The sequence below is a fragment of the Ammospiza nelsoni genome, chromosome 6 (genome assembly GCF_027579445.1).
Source record: "Ammospiza nelsoni isolate bAmmNel1 chromosome 6, bAmmNel1.pri, whole genome shotgun sequence".
NCBI classification, from domain to species: domain Eukaryota; kingdom Metazoa; phylum Chordata; class Aves; order Passeriformes; family Passerellidae; genus Ammospiza; species Ammospiza nelsoni.
Genome location: NC_080638.1, coordinates 53,826,025 through 53,844,024, shown reverse-complemented (window position 1 = coordinate 53,844,024; position 18,000 = coordinate 53,826,025). Strand labels below are relative to the sequence as shown.

At 39.2% G+C, this 18,000-nt stretch overlaps 1 protein-coding gene across 7 annotated transcripts in view; it reads right to left on the bottom strand.

Moving 5' to 3' along the window:
* Positions 1-18,000, bottom strand: part of WDR20 (WD repeat domain 20) — a 45,784-nt gene that overhangs the window by 10,712 nt on the left and 17,072 nt on the right. For all 7 annotated transcript variants that reach the window (XM_059473634.1, XM_059473636.1, XM_059473637.1 and 4 more), the window contains exons 2-3: positions 7,418-7,600; positions 1,389-2,666 (exon numbers count right to left, since the gene is read on the bottom strand). In XM_059473634.1, coding sequence (XP_059329617.1) covers positions 1,389-2,666; positions 7,418-7,600 — 1,461 coding nt within the window. The remainder of the gene's footprint in view (positions 1-1,388; positions 2,667-7,417; positions 7,601-18,000) is intronic.

Below are 18,000 nucleotides of genomic sequence, written 5' to 3'. Positions count from 1 at the left end.
AGGTAACACCCTCCTCCCTTCTCCCATAAAGGGGTTTTCAATTTTAAGTTTTAGATTCAACCTTTAAATATGCATTAAGATGCAGAGCAGACACAGATTTTTACGCACACGTATGCTGAGACAAATTTGATAGGATCTCAAAAAAGCCTACATTATACAAACAATTTTAAGAAAAATAATTGAGTGTTACTTGCAAGTTTATAGTAATGAAGATGTGGTATCTAAATATATACAGAACCTCTACTTCAAAAGTCAGATTTATGAACCAAATGGTTAAAATCTAACAAACAACAGATTTTCATTTAAGTTGCTCAACACGGCATTATTCAGGTATTACCAGATCACTTCTCTCACTTCAGGTGATAGTCTACATCCCCTTTCAGAAATTTTCACAAAAATAATGGTCCTTTTTCTCAGATCAACTCTGGAAATGTTTTCATAGCTGTATTCCTTTGAACTGTTGCTGGCAAGCAGAGCTATTGTAGCACAAAGTACTTTTTAATGTAAGAATCACCACATTTAGCTTCAGTCAAAATTTAGCTATCTATACATTGGACAGAAGAAAAATAAAATATTATAGGTGTTCAAGTGCATCAACAACAAGAGTGAAAACTAGTAATAGACTAATGTAGGTTCAGCTGATGGAACTGGTGCCATCAAAAACACGAGCTTGTAGTGGTTGAACTGCCTTAACAAACCTGACAGGAACAGAACACTCAAACTACTGAGAGAAAGCTTGCAGGATTTTCCCTAACTTAAATACATAAATCAAAACCTGGCTATAATTAGAGTTCCTTGTTAATACTGATTCACAATTTAAGAGCATAAACTACAGTCAGTACAGGGCTCACAAATCTGTGCATAACATGGCTGATGTTTTAATAAGAAGTGGTTTCACATTAATGGCAGGCCACCACAGAAAAGAATGGAGGAATAAAACACTTTGGTTTTCACTTTTTCAGAGGCTCACGTTTCTCATTAGACTTAGAAGCAGCAGCTTTTCATAAGCTACTCTCATTGGGAGTGCTTATTTTTTAGAAAACATTAGAAGGATTATGATTATTTTAGTGTTTGACAGGTTTTACTTCAATTTTTACATAAATAGCTTTCACCATATTGTGGTTATGCTTAAGTATAAGAACACTGATCAATAGTTTAGATGCACAGTATTTATTTCTTCTGCTGGAAGGCAACTATATTTAATAATTGTATCCAAGACACTTCAAATCATTCAGAAATATGGCATGCAGTATCCAAAAGTATGGCTCTGAGGATATTTTTTTACATTAAGCATAAAGAAATTTTATATTCAACATTCATTATATTTCAAGAAAACTATCTATTCAGAGTTCTAGCTCTTTGATGCAGCATTAAGGATTAAAACTTACCACTTTACCAGGCCTTGCCCATGTGCAAATAAATCCCTCCTGACAAGCAGTGACTATACAGTCTTCAAGAAAAATTAACACAGTCAGTCTTTCATGTGCTATCTTTTTACAGATAAGAGGCTCTAACAAGGGAACATCTTCCATTCGGGGACAGAGAGGTGTTCCCAAAGTTTTAGCTGGGTCCGTTTTGGTTTTAGTAACTAGGTTCAGTTTGTCACTGCTCTTGCTAGATATATGTCCCATGCTATGGTTTCTCTTGTGATCTTTTTCATGGTGTCTTTCCTTCCGATCGTGTAGCGATAAGGTTGCAAATTTACTAACGCCAGAAGCAATGGCACCATCCATGACACTGCTTTTACTGCCAGCATTTGAGACTGCAGAGTGTGGAAGGCTGTTTGACCGTGGAAGAGGAGGGGGTACAGAGTTTCCAGGTGTTGTGATACTGTTTCCATTACTTCCTGGGTTAGTTCCACCGCTTCCCGCAGGTGGACTTGTGGCATTCATGACATTTGTATGTGTCCTTGCTCTTGACAGAGGTTGGTGGGGGAAGAGGATATCTTCTGTAAGATCCCACAAACACAGCTGCGTGTCCTGGCCTACCGAACCAAATCTATACGTAACACTTACTGGACGACTGTCTGTAGAGTTCCTTTTGGACAGTCTGGACTGCGTGCTATTTGCTCGATCTCTGCCAAAATGAAGGTCTTGGAAATCCTCATCGCTTCCGCTAAATTCCATGGGGTCGCTCTCTTCTACACTAGTGGTGTACGGATCAAAGGCCACCACGCTGACCCACGATTTGTGTCCGTGGCCTCGCGCTATGACTCGACAGTCCACGAAAGACCAAACTGTCACCAAGTCATCCTCTCCTCCTGTCACTATGTATTTCCCATCGGGGCTCCAACACACACACAGCAGTCCTCCAAAGTAGCTTTTCATTGTACCATGCAATTCCACCGAGTCAAAGTTAAACACGCGAAGAAAACCATCCTGGCTCACGCACGCCAAGAACTTCCCATCAGGGGAAAAGGCAAATTCATTCAGGGCACCCTCACCTACTGTCCATTTAAGCAGAGGGTTTCTTGTGGATTTACTCTTGCAAGTGTGCACTGCAAAACTCTCTCCTTGTTTAAGTAGCTGGTAGTGCGGGGCTGTGGTACCACAAGTGTGCTCCACGTTATACAAGTACATATTGCCACTGGAATGAGCTACTAGGAAAAGGCTTTCCGAACCTGGTACCCATTTTACACAGGTTACTCGGGACTTGTCTATTAGTCTCTGTGAAAAACAAAGAAGATACACATCAGAAACTCTGAAAATTAAAGTTTCCATGATTAACTGTAAATCTGAGCTTTCTGGGGGATGAGGAGCAATACTTCAATAAAGTGAACTTAACTTTCTAGACAGGAACTATGTTGGTTACTGTATTTGCTAAAACTTATCAGGCAGTAAAGGGGAAATAATTTTCAGACCAAGTACTTTCAAAGGTTATTATTATGGTCCAGTCATCTGCCACAAAGACCGTACTTCAGTCGAGCCAATCTGTTCTGAATCTAAAGGCAGTGTTCTTTGGTTTACTTTTCCCTGTGTAGGCTGAAGAGCATGAGAAGGAAACAAGAAAACACTGAATAAACTAAAGGGGAAAAAAGGCAGTTACTCATCTGGATTACAAGCAAACAGGTTACAAATCAACAACAGTAAATTTAGGCTCTGATTTTATCTGAAATCACAAATAAAATCCAACCTTTAAAAAAACATCTACAGCTTTTACTGATTCAGGGAGCAAAGGCTGCATACACAGTGACCCTGTTATCATGTAAGTCAGTAGGTAAATGCACGGGCTGGGTGAATTCACAAGAAATCACCAACTTTTCACTTTGGAATCCCCAACCTCCAATTATTTTTCTTTCAATAGCCAAGGACCTGTCAATACCCTGTTACCATTTGATTAAGCACTTTCCTTTAAAAAATAACATTTTAATAGTGTTCATCATTGCAAAAGAATGCACACACATTAAACAAACATTCCTGTTCATAATGTCTTCAATGCCCTAAGAACTGAGAGGTGAAGTTTGACTCCTCTGACTACTGTAGCTCTGGTGGACTTCCACAACTTACCATGTTGTCCATGGCACCACTCAGCTGTAACTTGCAGACAAGTAATTCTTTACAAGCACATTCAAGATTTGTATTTGGTATATTGATTGAAAGCAGAAACAAGAGCTGAGCTACACAAAAGGCAAGAATGCAAATATAAAGAGCCTAAGGAATACCAGAACAAGTTGCAAAAGCCCTAAAAAGAAAATAGAAAGAAGAATTCTCCCCCCTCAAACCTTGCTATGCTGTTTATCACACACAAAACCATCAAACTAATGGATAATACATCAACTGTTATCTGTTGTGGAACTGTCACTGGAAAGCAGCACCTGGCCATTTTAGATCACACTTCTGCTGCTCTCAACCTCAGTACAAAACCAGAAAGTCTCTCTCCTGTAATTTCTCATTGTTTAAAACAGCCATGGGACATTTGAGAGCTGAGAGATGTAACTAAATATGGCACTGTTCCTTCAAATGGAGTAGCTTTAAAATAATAGAGTCTATGATTCTGTTGTGATATAGTCTGTGATTCTGTTGTGATATTTTAACTAGTTTGTCATATATTCACTGATATATATCATGCATGCCTCAATAATGATGGCATCAGAAACATTAGGGAGAAAGTTACCTGGCACACAGTAGGAGAACATGGGCAGGGAACACCAGCCCAGCTGGTTTCCTGTAGGCACCAATCTTCTCATTGCCAGTATGGCAACAAAAGCAAAATTTCTTGCTCTCTGCTAAAGCAGCTCAATCTGACATACAACCTTTATTTGTAAGAGCATCTGCTCAACTTTTATATCAATAATGGCACTTTATGTCTACAACCATGTTGGCCTACATGATCCTAAATACTGCAGAGAAACTCTGCAAACATGATCTTTACTTCAAGGAGGCTGTGAAAAACAGAAGATTACAATTTGCAATGAGAACAGATCAGCTCAGGAAGATACAGAGGGACTCTAATCTGACATGTACAAGTGACCAGAATGCATCCCCTTCTCAAGATACAAACTCTGAAGTTCTGACTTTCGGGAGTTTTAAAAGCTTTCAGTTGGGTTCACAAAGTTCTGCAGCACAACAAAGCCAGACCTGCAGTCAGCAGGAGCAGCAGATGCACTACAAGAATGGTCTGAGTGCAGTATCAGCACATCAGTGAGGAATGTGAGATAAAGAGCTTATGTTCAGTCTGATGGAAGAACAGGAAGTGAAGAAGCTTCACTCACCAGGCAGAAACACTTGGCAATATTATCTTGGTCATGTTTTGAAGAACTTGAAGGGACAAAATTACAGACACAGGCCACAAATGACTGAAAAATCTGAGACAGTCAAAGAAATCTGCATTAAGGACTTACACAGCTTTGGCAACAAAGATACATGACGAGTTTATTAGAAAAAAAATGCAGCTCAAGGCTTTGGTTTAAATTAAAAAAGGATTAAAAAATAAGATGAAAAAGCACTGGCTAATTTGATAATAACCAATCACTGCCTGGAAAACTGAATCTGTGAGGTGTATTTGACTGGTTTGGGCAGTAAGAAAACATCACTACTTTAATTCTGACACAGCTGGAAGGAATACCACTGTGGCTACAGATGGATTTATGTAGGCACTCACAAGCTGCACGGTATCTATCACTCACCTCAGCTTTTCAAGTCCCTATCATCCTCTATATCAACAGAATTTTTTAAAAATAGTAACAAGTTAAGACTATGCTAGGGCTATTGCATTTTATGTTCAACATAACCTATCATAACAGGTTGATTTATTTCATGTATCATATACATTCTGATTGCTATTCTGATTGCTCTACCACAGCTGATAGGCAAAGCAGAGCTCTGGGCTCCCTGAAGCACCAATTACTCATAGGAGAGGTGGTGAATTCTGTTACCTCCAGCATGAGTGCTGGATCTGTAGAACAATGTTCACACTAATTCAGACCACCTTATGCCTACAGTTATTCCTAAAGACTGTCTAAACTCAAAATATATTCCAAATCCAATAGGCACCTTCATCTTGAAGCAAATGAACTGGTTCAAACATCAGTGCTCATGTTTCTATGAAAGGGGCTTTAAATACAAGTCAGAACTTACAAACACATCTAGGGCAAACTTCAATACTGTAATCAACAGAATAAAAATATATTTCAGTTTTAGATTTGGTTGTAACTGCAGATAAAGTCAGTGTGGGAAACAAGAATTTGTCATTTATTGTAGCCTACTGTGTGCAGTTTTGGTAGCACTGAGCAAATCCTTACATTAGCTTGGTACAAGAGAGATCACCTCATTTAGATTTCCACCAAACTGTCAAAGGCCACATTTCCATCCCACAGAAATTTTGTCTGAGAAAAGCACAGACAAAAAGCAATACTGGCTGCTGGAAGTGGCTGCAGTGCTTCCAGCACGTGGGGAATACCACAGGAGCTATTCAGGCTGCAGCACAGCTCTGCACTGGAGTCACCAGACACCATCAGGGCCTGGAAAGGTGCACTGGGCCTTGATATAAATATTCCAGCAGAGGTTTTTTTCAAAGGAATTCAGCTCAGCTACAGGAGTGGGAACTACTCTGTGATATGCAACCAGCTGTTTAGAGTATGTCTGCTACCCTTCTTAATACTTACAATATTATTGTACAAGAATAAATAAGACACTTTTGGAGGGGTGGGTGGGGGTGGTAGGACAATGCTAAAATTACAATTCAAGTACTTATACAGAGGTTTTTACCAACAGACAAAAGATTGATGAAGAGATTCTCCAGCACTGTTTCCCACTCAACACAAGCAGAGGCAGAGCAGCTGGGACAAGGCCAGGTAGGAAGAAAAACGCCCCTCTTCTGATCTACATGTTGCTACTTTTAGAAAGCTGAGGAGGAATTAGGTCTAATTATAAAACATCCCCAGTGAGAACAATACTTCAATCTTCTTTGCACAAGGAAGGAGGAAGGCAACACATCTGAGGCAGGAAAGGTATACTTTGAAAGCTGAGCAAGGCTAAACTTCATCTGTAAAGTTTGAATCCAGATGTGAAATTTCAAAAAAGAAAAGAAGAACAAAGAAACAAAACTAACCAAGAGACCTGCAAACCTCTCTACAGAACTGAATTAAAACAAAAAAGGAGCAGAAGAACAATCCCCAAAAGAAAGTCACCTCCCCCAAACCACCCAAATTCTCAGAGCTTATCCTCTGCAGAAAATGCTGTCACAAGTCCTCCCAGTTACCAGGTTTCTTTCCTTATTAGCATCTGGACACTTATTCCTGTAACAATGTCAATGCTACCACATACCCAGAGGCAGTGGTTCTGTAACTTGGCATTAGTGCTCCCCACAGTACTCCTCCTATCTTTCCTTATTGCAGCAACAGAAGAAGCAGATGGAGAGTTTCCTTCTGAACATCACATGGCCAAGACATCATAAACCCTCAGCATTTCTGTGCACTCAGCTTTACAGCCTACTCTTATCCAAGCAGGCCTTTAGGAATATAGGCAGCTTCTGCTGTAATGCCCCAACCATAAAAATGTGTACTTTTAACTTATTTAATATTTTGACTATTAAATATGAGTTAAATAGTGGCTTAAAATTTTCTTCTTCATTGGCAATCAGAAGCCTCAGAAACAACTGAATTCAGAGCACACACAGTAACATTTACATTTGTAGACCTTATTTCCATCTGTAAACTGTCCTCAATGCTAGTTACAGTATTACCCAAACTAGAAAATGCTAATTTTTAATTCTAAACCCCACAAGATGCCTTTATCTTTTCACAATGAATAACATTTTATGTAAGTACTCCAAGCCAATGGAACAGCTGTAAAAGAAAGGCAGTGACTGAACAATAAGCTACACAGGAAAATGGAGCCACATCTACAGAACTTTGAAAATCTAGAAACTACAATATCACAAATACATTGCATGCAACAATATTAAGATTTCTACTTACTTCCTCATTAAATAATTTGCTAGTTTCTTTTTTAATAGGGTCTATAAGTTGGACCTGGCCTGCAGAGAAGCCCACTAGAAGAGACACACTTTCTGCTGTGGCTGTTAAGTGATTGAAGTCGTGGCATGTAGGCTGTGTTCCTTTGTATATCCTTTTGTCTATTGGTTTACTCAAGTCCGCAGCCTGCAAAGAGAGCAAACAGAATTCAGTTTATCACAGTATGTGCACATAACCACAGCTGGCTGAAAACAATGTTCATACCACACTACAATTTATGCAGTCACAAAACCCTACTTTAAAAAGCAGCTCTGCATTTATGAGACATCCAAGATCTTATCAAAATGTTTCTCCTGCCCTTGCCTTGGCACCTCCAGCACGTGGCAAACCAGTGCCAACCACTCGGTAGCACGAAGGCTCCTGTGGGTCCCCAAGATACCAGAAGGCTTCTCCTGCCCCAAGAGCCATCACAGAGACAAGGTATCTTCTACTTTTCTAGCAGCACTTTCCCAGTATTGAGTACAACCAATTTTGCATTAAAAATACCATAATCTCAACCACACAACTCTTGAACTGTAAGTCTATCCTTTAACAACAAGCAAACAAATGATATTGTTCTCCATAACCACAAAAAATGATCAACCAGCTCCAAAGAGAGCATTTTCTAAGAACAGTGATTCAAGATACTGATCCTGTGATTATAAAATACATTTTACACCACTGAGCTACAAAGTAATTTGCTTCTGAAAACAAAACTCAAATATAGCTCAGACAAAATAAGTGCTAACAAAACTGAGGAATTTCAATATAAACAAATTAAGATCTAGCACTAAGTGTCAGAAGAATCAAAAGGAACAGAAAAGCAATTTAAAACGCTCCCTCACTTGTGTCACCCGTGTTTATCCCCGTATCACTTCTGAACAGACAACTCAATCTTTCATCATGCCGAGATTAAACCCCACACATTTAATATGCAAGATCATATACCAGGTTCAACCTTGTTTTTTAACCTCCCTATTTACAAGGTTCAGAGTCTGTAATTAGAAAGCTGCAGATACTCAGACAATATTACAGGCCTCAGATGTAGCTGTGATTTGGGGCTCAGATTCTAATTTTGATATATACTTTTGCAGTTATTTAGTCAGAGGAAATCAGGCCAGCAATAAAAGAGAAAGTAAACAAGCTTCACATAAAATAGAATTGCTCCAGAGCATTAAACCTTGGAGGACAAGGACTGAAGAGCAGCACATCTTTGGTATTCATAGAGCTACACAGACAGAAACTAGACCTGTCAGTAGGGAAAAATCCTAACCAGCTACACAGGTGAGCCATTTCCAAGGCAAATTTAACTACAGGATATGCATGACAAGCACTTATACACAACAGTATTAAAGCTGCACTTATGTTTTGCAGCATATTTATAAACCAGTTTAATCAGGTGTACGGTCTCCTAGTTAAAAACTCCAAAATGAGATGATGTATTACAATTTTTAAAGTCAGCAGACTAAAAGGTTATTCCCCAGACTCCAGAGATCCATTTTAAGCTAAAAGAGAATATTACCAATACCTCTTCAAGGAGAAATTAAATAGAATACTAGTTCTACAGGGAGATGGCAGGATAATGTGCATGCCTGCCACAGAGCCTTCACCAGCTCACAGGTTGATGTAAATCTGTGATGTGAAGTTGAAAAATCAAATCCTAAAGGCCTTGCAGTTATGTCTTAGACTGTGCAACATTCCCTTGTCCTGTATCACTGTAAGCAAGTGCTGTCAAGAGAGAGCTCTCAGAACTGGGGTAGCATTTCTATCTGGCAGAGCAAACTACACAGACACATAGCCATACCTCAAATAAAGCAGAATTAAAGCAAACCTATGAGACTCAAAGTTCTTTCCTCTGGACAGAAGTTGCAGCAGGACTCAATGCTAAGAACAAAGATCCATTCTAAAGTAAAAATTACTTGGCCTGAATCCTACTGAATGAGCAGAGAACCACAGACTGCCCCAGCCAGCAGAGGATACAGGCATTACCACCTTCCTCTGAATCCTCACTGTCCCTTTAAGCAGCAAAGGATCAATAAATAGGTGGCTATGTTCAAACTACACCTTGCTCTTTTGTCTGGGTGAGGTTTTACATCACTAGCTTTTGTTTTTGTTGTCCAACATTTTTGGTGTGACAAGTTCCCCGCTGCATGAAATTGTGTGGTAACAGACCTAGCAACACATGAAATTCTGATAAATTAAATCTCAGCACAGACTTCACTGTGCTTATTCTAGCTGTTCTCTGGGAACCAGATGGCAGTGAGAATCTGTCTGAACTTAAATGAAGTATAAATAAACTAATTCAACCCAGAATTAACCAGGCTTCTGCTGACAGGGATGCCTTGCCTTTTATTTACATGCAGCTACTGCTTCCAGTTACAGCACAGTTGTCTCATGGAGATAAGTCAAATCTACAAGCACTAAAACACTGCTTTGGTCTACATCTCTCTTAACTGAAAGAGAGAAGAATCAATGGGCACAGCAGCTAGGAGACATTTTCTTTATTTCTGCATGAAGGTTGCTATTGGATTTTGCTAAGAACAAGAGAAGTGCTTACTCATAAAATTCAATCATGCATGGGAGTCAGCTTTTCATTAGCTCACCACTAAACCCATTTGCCATTTTGTGAAAGATGTGATTCTCCGAGAAGAGCTTTTACATGAGATCTTGTCCATAAAAAAGTGTCAAATCCTAGGAGCTGACACTCTCTACTGAACAAGGTGATATGAACTGCCCCCCACTTAGGAGTGGTGATGTACTTTGAAAAAACCCAGAAAAACCTTGGGATTAAGTGTTGCCAGGCATGGAGATTAAAAACACAGAGGCAGACACCCTCACCATGGCAGCTGGCAGCAAGCTGTTTGCACACTTCCTGTCCCAATGCTTTTAAAATTTCCTTCTGAAAAACACTCAGCACTATTCCAGCCTGTCCACTCTGAGAAACTCCCTCAGTCGTGGATGATTCAGGATGAGAGCACCACTTGCAATAATCACAGCTGACAGCACAATGGGGCAGCTGATGCAAGGCCAGGAATATCAAGAGCATCCTTCCCTGCTGAAGTAAATCCCAGCTAACCAAGGCTCTGGGACTGGCACCTTGGCCAGCTGATACCTGTGCTCTAAGTCTGCTCCTCCAGACAGAGGTACTGCACCCCCTGGGCAAAGAGACAAGGAGGAACAGGACTGGGCAACAACAGGAACCACACACACCTGTGTAAAGCCAGTGACCAAAACTGCTGTACCTTGGGCATCAACAGCTCCCAAGTCCTGTCTCTGAGGAGATTAAAGCTCTACTTTAAGAGAACCTCACACTTGCTCACAGAAGAAAAATTGAACATTTAGGTTTGCATGATGAGTTCATACTCTAGAAATGAAAAACATGAACCATGTAACTGTTTGAGGGACTCCCTATTCTTATTTATTAAACTCTCACAGCACACTGTTTTAACAAAACTATTCCCACTCTCTTGGGGAGGGAGGGAGGGAAGAAAGAAAAAAAAAATCAAACAGTTTAACAGTAGCCCATTCACCCTGGACTCATGACTTCCAGTAGAAGGGCAGTCAAATGGAACATATTCATCATAGCTTTAACTACATAAACATTCAGAAAAAAAAATGGCAGCAAAAACCCAACAAAAAACAGTTGCCTTGGTTTGAAGCAAATTTTAAGCATTCAGATTCTGATGTCTGAAATGCCTGATTAGGATGGGCATCAATAACCTTGGTTCTGTAGCTGTGTGAAACTCTAAGGTCAAAGCCAAAGATTAATATCTATCCAAGATTTCTTTTATTGATCCAAGACTTAGAGCTTTCATAATAAGATTGCCTAAACAGTGAATCACATTATTTTAAGTCATTGTTTAATCCCACTCCTTGACAGATGTTATTTCTTCCTGTATCTTTTCTTTTCCTAACTTACATTTGCAGCTTTCTGCAAATTTTGCTTGAATGAAATGTATCATACATGCTGCAATTCTTTCCAAGCTGAAAACATTGCCAAGATATTAAATTAATTACTTTATTAATTTATTCCAGGTAATTTCAGTTGTATTCATGAAAAGGCTTCCATTAGACACTTAATAGTATTTAATATTACATTTGCCAGGAGACTGGCTTTCAATGGGTCATAGCTGTGACATTGACACAGAATAGCGAAGCATTTAATAAAAATTTTACTGCCAAAAAATCCTCTTAAGAAAATCTCTCTTGTCCAGAGAATTAATTGATCTTGAACAGCAGATTACAGATTGCCTATGTATGTACAGCTCTAGTGCACAATAAAAGAGAAGACAAGACACACAAGAACCAAGACAATGTACTTTTGAAAACAATTTCCTCAGTATTTCTGGAGCTTGGAATTTGTACCTGACTACCTGTAACTTGCAATCTCTTCCACACCTTGCTGTCCAGGGATTTAATGGTCCCTGATCTAGGGAAGGAGAAAGCTGAGCTTAATATGCTTATTGTGTTATAATGCTGTACAGGTAACAGAAGAAATCAATTCTTAGAATTATTACTAAGTGAGTTTCTTAGAACTTCACAGATGCTCTTTAAAACTTGGCTGAAAAAAGAGAAAAGAGAAAAGGCAACCCTTGCTGGAGCTCTCTGCTTTACACAACCTCCTGTGAACAGGACAGAACCCTCCCTGACTTGCTCACTGCATTAGCAAGGACAGGAAAACTAAACTTGTTCCTTCTTCCTCCATGTCTGTGCTGGTCTCCTCCTTCCTGCAGACATGCCAAAGGACAGGGACCACTGAGGAACACAAGCAAGCAGAGCTACCCCAGGCACTTCTGCAGAATTTTCTGACCAACTCCATCCTTGTTTCTGTACACAGGTTTGTGACAGAAATACCAGCGTCAATACTTCACACTCCACTTTATTAACACAGGAGTGAACTTCCAGATTTTTTTTGTTATATAGCCCAAATAAAGATCACTTAATATTAGCAACAGAATCATTTTTAGTTACATCACCGTTGTTTCAAGCTGATCTGATCTCACAGCTGACCCTGCTTGGGGCAGGTTAGACTGGAGACTCTCAGAGCTTCCTTCCCACCTGAATAGCCCTGGAATCCTAAGCTTAGGATCAACCACAGCAGCAGCAACAGGGCCACTCCCAGCTTACTTAACAGGTCTGGTTTGCATCATAAAGGAAATTCAGGAAGCAAAAAAACTCCAGGAACAAGTTGGTTGTCTTTCCCTATAAAGACCACTGATGTAGGGCAAAAGTTCTGCTTAGTTTATATAAAATACACAACAGAAAGTCCAGGCAACACTTCCTGCAAGTACAAAGCCCTCACAAAACACTCCTCAGTGCAGCTGACAGTGCCACAGCCTGTCAGTAGCAAACTGGCTGCTACAAATATAACTGCACCTAAGCTGACAGACTGCTGATTTGGCTTTCTCGGCAGAAAGTTTAAAGTCTGGCAAGAACTCACATCATCCCTTCAGATGCAGCATCTCTTCAGGTACACAAACCTTTCAGGCACTGTACAGGTCAACACATGTTCACTGCAAAAGCCCCCTCCGAAAATTTAAAATAGTTTAAAAGCTTCTCAGCTTTCACTTAGAAACCAAAGAGAAGGGAAAATAAAAGGGTAAAAATTCTCATTAGGATTCAATAAAAAGCCAGTAGATAATCACCATTTGTAAAGTTGCCCTATTTAGAGCCACAATAGGTTTCTTAAATAAATGTGAGCTGCTTTTTCCACACCTGAGTGATGTGCTTAGTTTCAAGGGTTGCATAATAGGTGTTGTGTGTGTACACACAATAGTTTTAAATGTCTCCTGAGCCTTGCAAAGCCATTAATGCTAAGGAAATTTTAGGTCTCTATATTGCATTCAATGTACCTGCTTTATATTAAAGTCACATTTCTAAGCTTCAATAAAAATATTATTTTTAGTTTTCCATTTCAAATTTGGCTGATCTTCCAACTCCATGAACTGAAGCATCAATAGCTTGCCACTCACAATACCCTTCCTCATAAATGGGTTCCTGTATCTTTGCAGAAGGTTTTTTATAAGTTACAAAGCACTTGATTAAATGCTGAACAGGAACACTTAAGGCATGTGACAGTTTCTAGGATACTCTGTAAGAACAGCTCTGCTAGTAAAACAGGGACACCAAGTAATTTTATTTAACCTAATTTTTTTTCAAGTGTTCCACACAATTCATCCATAACAAAGTCTTAAAGATCAATTTTGTACAAAGCTCCTTGCAAATTTGGGAAGCTACTTGATATTCTTCTCCCTTCTGGATTTAATTCCCACTTGGGGCAATACAAGACATACATGACTTTTGAAAGGAGAAAAACATTACTTAACAAGATTTAAGCATTTATTCATACAGCAGACAACTGTGACCACCTACATTTAGAGAAAAGCTCTAGACCAGATAACTGGACATAAATCCATATTTAGGCAGAGATCAGTGCAGTTTTCTGAAGGATCCAATAAAATAATCATATTCTGTTTCCAGAAGAATTACTCTAAGCACTCAAAGAGAGCAAAGAGCACGCACTGGTTTGAAATAAATCTGTGTCATATTAACTGAACCCATGGTTATATAATTGACAAGATCAAGAAAGTAGATGTGAACACCATAAAGAACACACATAAAGGACTGTTTGATTTACAGCTTATCATAACAATGTTAACTCCATTTTAGTAGGGCCATAAACCAAAACATTTCTGTGGTTACAGTATAGATCAGCACATTCTTCTGAAAGTTGTCTAAGGTGAAAGCACCAGACTACCAATAACCCTAGAAAAAGTAGATATTTTTATTTCTAAGAAGTGTCCAAAACCTCACAACAGCAGACTCAAAAAAAAATTGTTTGCAAGACCCCATTCACTTCACAGGTATATACAGCATCAACTTACTCTTCATTTATAAGACTGAGCAAAGGGCACTAAAACAGTACAAGAACACCAACACATTTGAATTACTGCAGGCCAGGGAGGCTAAGGGAAGTTGGAACAAGGTTTTGAACCCCTCCACACAAAAATCCTTCTGTCTTCTGAGCACAGAATGCTGTTGCTGCCTCCACCTGTCATAACCCAAGAGAGGTCTGAAGTCCCTGAAACTGTTCCTTTAGAAACTTAAAGCATCTTCAGGTGTTACTCACTTGGTTCAGTTTTCACCCATGCTGCCACTGCTGCTTCAGAGTGGAAGACCAGAACACTCAGCTTGCACCAGCGCGGTTCAAGAGCCAGGTCAGACCCAAACTGCTCTAAGGAACTGCCCATGACAGCTCTCCAGAGCACACCCTGCTCAGTCCTGACAAGGTCTGAGAGCTTGGCATCTCCAAGAGAGACCCAACAGCCTGCCCACTCCACAGAGCTGGCCAGAAGCACTGCAAGCAACTCCAGCACCTTCAGCTGCACTATACTCAAACCACTAAAGCTTCAGGCAAGTGACAGGACACTGTAACTTTTCAAAAGGTGTTTGTTTCTCCATATTTAACAAAGTCAATTTTTATTACACTTGCAGAAGAAAACCTGCTCCCTTTGCTCACCAAAAGCACTTGAATTACACACTTTGCACAACTCTGCTTTACTATGAGACAAAAAGAATATATGAGCTTTAACTTCTCTCGAGCCTCTAAACAATCCCTCAGGGACCCATGCTGAAGAAGAGCTAACAAAAGGGATTCCACAGTTCTTTTTGCAAAGTTCCCTTCATCATAGGTGCCAGTCAATTACATGATCAACTCAGATAAAAATTGAGACTATGACTCCAGTGCTCTGCATTTGGTCACACTAAATCTGTAAACAGACTAATTAAACAACTCTGAGTAAAGTCACTGTATCACACATTCCCAACAGACATGAACTGAATTAGATGTTCTATTTTGGTTTAAGCAATTACTTGCCTTTTTTTTTATTAGGAAGAAGGGAGAAGAAGCTCTGATATCAGCATTATTGTCTCTTCCCAGTGCCTGGTCTGCAGAACTTTGGCTCTACTGTAACTCAGCCTGCTGGATAAAAACCTCTCCAGCAGAGCCCTGATTCAGAATCACGGATGTTGTGCATGTGATGCAGACACCTTCCTCCTCTTCTCCCCCTACTCAGCTCTTTTTAAGAACATATGTAAGAAAGAGATCTCACTGTGCAGTTTTAAGTTCAAAATAATGATCTCTGGGGGTATTTATAAACCATGGGTGACAGGTCACATTTTTACACTGGTTTCCCCCTCATTGGCTTAACAATTAAGACACCAGTTTAAGTCATAGCACAAACATACTTGATAATTATGGACTCCAAACTGGACTTTTTTGCCAGGACTTTTTACTCCAGTACCATTTCTTCAACAGTGAGCAGATATATGTTCCACAAGTTAACTCATGAAGTCAGATGTATTAATGGATTATTGTCTATCCTAGATTTCTCTCATGAAGTCATTTATAATGTAAATATGGAAGGTCAATAACACTTACAGGATTTTTTTTTTGCATTAACTACTGTATGGAATCGAAAAAATTGCCAGATTTTAACTCTAACTTCCTCTTCATTATTCACTTATATTACTGAAGCAAGGCACCCTGATGAGTTAATATGTGGAAAAAAGTGTAATTTCTGAATTTTGTTCCACTCTGATTTCACTGAACACCACCTTGTTGCCAAGAAGAGACAATGATGTCTAATATTCCTCATATACACAGCACTTACATTGATTACTAGAGTAAGCTAGTCCTGTCTTCAGTATTCACATAAAAGTTTTCAGATGCCACCATTTTCAGCACTTATCTGAATATCTCTGTAATAATACATTTTTATAGACCTATAAGAAGAGATGGACCTACTGATTTATACAATGCTGTATGATTTATTCTAATATTCTTCTTCATTCCATTTCTTAAATAAATGTTTGTTAGAACTCAAATACTAATCAGTTAAGGCCAATATCAATCCACTCTTCTTGTGTACTAGCTCCAAACTGACTCAAGTATTTTCCTCCACTGTGTGCCACCAAGAGATTAGTGGGAACACATATTGCTGCTCACTCAAATATCCAAACTGCATCTCCCAGGTTTCTTACAGCTGCCTCTTGCAAGTTACTCAGTCAAACCAGTCCATCTTCAACTTCCGCTGCTCTTCCCCTTTCACTTCTTTTCCTGAAGTTAGATATACCACATAACTATAAATTACCTTATGTTAAACTTAGTGGGATGAAACATTTTATTTACTGTGACTAATCAGTGGCACAATTCTTCTCTTCCTGTGCCTTCTAAATTCTTACTTTCCTTTGAGTTAAGCCCTAGTATAATCTTCCAGATGTTTTCACGTTCCACTTTTGTTTTAATTAAAAAGTGCTCAGTAAGTCCTTTTTAAAGAGGTCAGCAAAAAGCAGACTAACCTGTAACTCAATATAACAGTTACTGTTCACAACCAGAACTCCTGAACACCATTTCATAAACTGTTTGTTCCATCACCTCCAACATTTCACATTCCAGTAACACTACTTCCCAGTTAGAACAGTGAGCCTTCCTTCCCAAGAGACCAAGTGTTACAAAGACAGAGGCAAATTCATCATAGTTTCTCAGTAATAACCTAAACTGCTTTCCCTGAGCCTCCAACTGCCTACCATAATCTCCAATCCACGTTATGCAATGCATAAAGTGATGAGGTAGAGTCACATGTTAGGGTAGGTGCTCCTGATCACAGTGCCCAACGCCAGCTCTAACCTGGATCTTCAGGAAATCTTTAAAAGTAGTGTCTCCCTCAAGCCACAGATTGGCTTTCCCTTTGGGGGATGAGACTTTGGAAAGGATACATGGAAATATACATACTAGTTTACATTTAGAAAGAGAGAAATAACTGCATGATTTGCATGTGACCACACCTATGGAAAACTGTACAGCAAGTCACATGCAAAAGGATCAGATTTGCCACAACATCCTGACAGGACTACAATACCAAATACTGTGTTCACAGTAAGCTGATTACACAGGGAATCTATCAAACTGAAAATCACCCCATTAAAATACTCACATAAAGACCTTGGTTATAGGTAGCAAGCCTTAAGACAAACAACTGTGGGAAAGTGAATTAAATATGGCAAGATCTTTAATATACACAAGTAATTAGAGGATATATATGCAATCAGGAACACAGACAAACCATGAAATACACAGAGATCATACATATATACACAGCATACACATGTGATCTAACATACATATAATCATTAACACAAACAAATTTTAGAGAGACAAGACTGAATCATCTGTGAAACAAGGCACTGCGCACTGAAAATATGTCAACCTTGATTACAGTACTTCAGTAATTCAATTCCTCTGTCTCCAAGAGGCTACTCTATTCACTCAATGCCCTTACAGTTAGAGGGCAAGCCAACAAAGAATCTCACTCTTCCCTGCTTGTGAATATTGCTTCCTTTGTGCAAAACTCTGGACTGGCAATTAAGATCTGCTTAATAAAATAGGATTTTAAAACTGTATTCCTTGGGAACCAGACTCTAATAAATCATAAACAAGTATATTTGCTCTCCAAAGTGATTATTTCGGTTTACAAGTTTTCTTTTGC